We start from the raw sequence: 5,000 nt of genomic DNA on the forward strand, positions 1-5,000 counted from the left end.
CATGGCTGCCCTTGTGTTGCTGCAGCTTGGCTGAGGTGCATCTGGAGTTATAGTAGTAGTAATAATGTTTATAGTAAAAATAACACCATGGATATTCATAGCACTAGCTTCTTTGCCATTTTCTAAAATTTATATTTGTCATTTGATATATAGTGTGGTAGACGAGATGTATCTACTACATGACTGATCATTGTCTCTTTAGGGGAGTGATTGAGTAGGTGTGAGTGCCTGTTATGGCTGGGTTTTGTTGAGTTCTATGGGGGAACGGCTCCCCAGTTGGCAAACGGCATGGCTGCCCTTGTCTTGCTGCAGCTTGGCTGAGGTGCATCTGGAGTTGAGACTGTTGATGATCTTGGTTTTAGATACCAAAACCTGGAGCTGTATCAGTGAACCAGAAATGAGGGGAACCTGTGGTCTAATCAGGTCACAGCAGTGAGTTGTGAGAAGCACCTGCTGGTGACAGAGAGAAGACTGTTGGACCTGGAGTGACCCAACCTGGGAAGTATGCAGAGCTGATTTGAGGAGGTTGCATGTCATGGCTGCTACAGCTGTTTCCAGATGGTAAGAGATTGTTTTTGTTAAGCAGACTCAATATATCTCTAGTTAGTCTATAATTCATTTAAATTCTATTGAAATCAATTTTCTGTAATACAACCTGGTCATAGTGGCCAGGAATTAGATTCTAAGCATAGAAATAGCATCCTCCTTGGAGCTGGTGCTCTTACAGTCATGGCTTACGGATGGTACATACCATACTCATTTTTCAATGGAAATAATAGAGCCCTTCCTAAATACCCATTGAGTCTGATCACCCTCAAAGAGCTTTATGCACTTGAGTGCCGAGTCATTCCTGTCACCTTCAGCCAAAATTATTGTGATGGTCCTCGGCCAATTTTCTCTATAACAGCATTTTTGCATCACCAGCCCCTCAAATCAAATTTTATCATGATATGGTCATGTCATCCAGATTGTAGGGTTTAATTACCATATAAAAATACTACTTACTGAACCAGGTTAGTAAAACTTTCACATCCCAATCACAAAATGTAATCATATCTAATTAGTATAAAATGAATAAATAAATGTGGGTATATGTGAATAAGTAAGCGAGTGTGTGTATACTTTTCTAAAAAAAACATAAACAATACTAAAAACTTACAGTTGAGTAATATTCCCCTAAGGAATCTGCAATTTCTCTTGTAGTTATAACAGCTCCCATTGGGTGACCATTTCCTAAAGGCTTGCCAATGCAAACTATGTCAGGAGTCACACCATAATGCTGTAATAAAATATAAAAAGGATAAGGTAAGGCAATACTTTACAGGTTACTCTTTTTATATTCTTTAATATCTTTTAATCATATAACCAATTATACACAATGACAAACACACTCATGCAGGCACGCAGGCACACAGGCACACACACACACTCACAATGTCCTCAACAGAGCAATGGTGGAAGAAGACCACCATAGGCCCATTAACTTACTGGCACCAGGTACACGCACTGTAATTCTGTTTTGTCAACTTGTTTACACACAGCTGGGTTCACAAGTATTTAGTCAATTACTAAGCCTACTAGACCTGTTAAACCCATTCTTTTGAAGTTCAGGAAAGTTTTAACTTTTATTACTATTATTATTATTATTATTGTTAACATTATCATTATAATCAATATTATTATTGTCATTGTTATTATTACCATTACTATTATGATAATAAATCATTATTATGATTATTATCATCATTATCAGTATTATTACTTTTTAAAGGATTTATTATTATAATTACTATTACTATTGTCATTATCATTAGTATTTTCATTATCATTACAACATTAATTGTAGTAATAAGGATAATAAAAATAAAAAACAAGAATTAAGGAATAAGGTGAAGCGGTGAGCTCAGGCAGGCCTCATATTCTATTCCTTGGTGACTAAGCACTTTTGGAACTAATCTCTCCTACACCTTATAGAGTGCAAGACTGATTGATATATGAAGGACAATTATACATTTTTTTCCTTTTTTTTTTTTTTTTTTGAGTGCTTTCTATGCGCCCCTCCCTTCCAACACTCTCAAGTGATACAAAACATTACTTTACAAAGTTAGAGTACTGAATGTCTCTAGTTGCAAGGCAAACTGAGTTGAAGGAAAACTAGGGGAGGGAAGTACCCTCTAAGATTATGACCACACTGGATGTGCCTAGCAATGAAATAATGTCAAGCTACAAGTGGGGAGCTTTATATAGCAAGCAAAATTGGAGATGCTAGTATCGTCCAATATAGCCAGATATTGTCCTTGAGAACAAACATGTTTAAATTTAAATTATCCCATAAATTGACATAAAAAAATTATCTTCTCCAATTTCACATACATATAATTATACACATATTTACACATACAAACATGCATGTTCAATACAGATAAAACTGTATACACCTATATCAATGCGGTATTGCATTATTCCATCTTTCACAGATAAAACTATAAATATAGGTCTACATACAGTGGTGATGCATCAGCAGTAAAGCCAGCTACCCCTGTCTCCCAGTCTGGCCAAGCACATTGAAAATAATGTCTCAAATTGTCTGGCCAGATGTGTACAGTGTAGACATGGTCTAACAACAGGGAGGCTCAGAGGAGCACAGAATATTTCCCTTCTGATTGTCTTGTAGTAAGAGTGGCATGGGTGGGATTACTTTATGTTTTCTTTCTCAAGAGAAGGATGTATGTATATGTATATATATCTATATGTATGTATCTTATCTTTCTATCTATTTCTCTCTCTCTCTCTCTTTCTCTTTAAATAAATATATATATATATATATATATATATATATGTACACACAGATATATATATTATGCATATATGTATAATACATAAACATCTATACCTATGTCTCTCTCTCTCTCTCTCTCTCTCTCTATATATATATATATATATAAAAATATATATACATACGTACATACATACATATATATATATATATATATATATGTATATATATATATATATATATATATATATATATATATATATATATATCACACACATATATACATACATACATTATATATGTATAAAATATATATGTACACACAAACATATATATTATGCATACATATAATATATACACTTCTATATCTATGTCTCTCTCTCTCTCTCTCTCTCGTTCTCTCTCTCTCTCTCTCTCTCTCTCTCTCTCTCTCTCTCTCTCTCTCTCTCTCTCTCAATCTCTCAATCTCTCAATCTCTCAATCTCTCTCTCTCTCTCTCTATATATATATATATATATACATATATATATATATAAATATGTATATATATATAAATAAATAAAATATATACAATATATATATATGTATAAATTATATATATATACACACATATATATATGTATATGTATAAATTTTATATATATATATATGTATAAGTATAAATAAATTATGTATATATATGTATATGTATAAATTATATATATATATATACATGCGTACACATACATAAGCAAAGAAGCAAACAAACAAACAAACACTGTAACAGGCTGTGCGAACCTTTATACATGGTTGGCAGGGTTAGTCATAGTTATTTGAAACGGCTTGACTCTTTATTAAAGAAGAGTACTATACAGTGATGGGAACACGAGACGCTGAGTGCGGTGTCAGTATGTGGCCAGCTACCCGGACAGCCGGAGGTTGGTGGTAACCTTGACACGATGATTGCTGAGACTGAACTAAGATTGGGTCATGCTAGGTTGCTTCTCTTCTAGCTAGCTTAGGGCGTGGGGGTACAGCTGTTTTCCATTGGGTACCCGCTCCGGAACGTTTCCTGTTGTCGCCGAGGCGAAGTCAGGTCCCAAATGGATTCCACTGATTAATGGATTTCACACTGCTCTGTCACCTACCCTCGCCTTGCTCTCGAGGCGCCTTAGATTGGCCTCAAGGGTGACCCAACTTTGGCTGGTCCTGATCTGCTGGTCATCTCTTGTGTGCGTCGTCCTTGGTGCATCTTCAATGCTGCTCGTCCTTGTTGTCCTCTTCTTCCTGGCCCCTGGTGTAATCCATCCGTCCTTGACATCCACACGTCCTCGAAAGTTTCGTACATGTCCTCCTTGACTTCAGATTCATCTAGACTTCCTCATAGTCCTGGTCCAGGGCTAACTCGGTAACGTTCTTGTGCACATGTCCTCGTAGATCTCGTCTAGGTCTATCTCGGCTGCAGGCTCGTCCACTCGTCCTCATAACCTTTCCTCTTTGGAATCTCAGGGTGGCTGATACCTGCGCTGATGAGCTCCTGAAGTTTGAGTAGCTTTGCAATTGTCCAGGCAGGCAGTGCCCTTCCACAGCATCCCAGGGCAACCGGTACCTGCACTGGCGAGTTCCTGGTCCTTCGTTGGATCTACGGGTGCCTGGCAGGCGGCGCCCTTCCACTATATCCTGGGGCAGCTTAATACCTGCTCTAACGAACATCCTGGTCAGCAGACTTCTGGCAATCTTCCAGTGAGAGAGAGAGAGGGATCCTTAAATGACCGTTACTGCAGTAGGGTCCTCCTTCGGTGCCGTGTTCGATATCGGTAAACCAGATTATACATGTAAGGGCCAAGATAGTAGGAGAAAAAAAAAAAGGCAACAGAGAAGAGGGGGTGTTAAGTGCCACTAGTCAGTAATCTATATATATTTGCAGTTTCTAATCTTCATTTTACTTTATTTTTTTTGTTTTGTTTTGTGTATTAATTTCACAAAGATAAAGAAGAAAAATAGGAGAGGGAGATGTCAGTAGCAATACGCAAGGACCTGGCTTGAACTACAACGGCAATCCGGAAGGATTTACTTGAACCAATAGTCGGCACACCAAGAAGAAATGTATGTAAAATACAAAATCATGTATTAGTCACTCGTCACGACTGACATAATTGTGGGCAATAGAGATACATCACAGAAACAAACCCTATTAATGAAAAGACTTCAGTGTATTTTGTTCTGCGTGGATGAGTGAGTAAGT

General features: G+C 37.0%; 1 protein-coding gene across 6 annotated transcripts in view; it reads right to left on the reverse strand.

Moving 5' to 3' along the window:
- The window catches only part of LOC125036715 (ethanolamine-phosphate phospho-lyase-like), a 76,009-nt gene that overhangs the window by 7,042 nt on the left and 63,967 nt on the right, over positions 1-5,000 (reverse strand). For 5 of the 6 annotated variants that reach the window (XM_047629548.1, XM_047629545.1, XM_047629544.1 and 2 more), the window contains one exon: positions 1,160-1,279. In XM_047629548.1, coding sequence (XP_047485504.1) covers positions 1,160-1,279 — 120 coding nt within the window. Of the gene's footprint in view, positions 1-1,159; positions 1,280-3,593; positions 4,493-5,000 lie in introns of those variants that run through there. The other variant, XM_047629550.1, reaches the window with a different exon arrangement.

The sequence above is a fragment of the Penaeus chinensis genome, chromosome 21, assembly GCF_019202785.1.
Source record: "Penaeus chinensis breed Huanghai No. 1 chromosome 21, ASM1920278v2, whole genome shotgun sequence".
NCBI classification, from domain to species: Eukaryota; Metazoa; Arthropoda; class Malacostraca; order Decapoda; family Penaeidae; genus Penaeus; species Penaeus chinensis.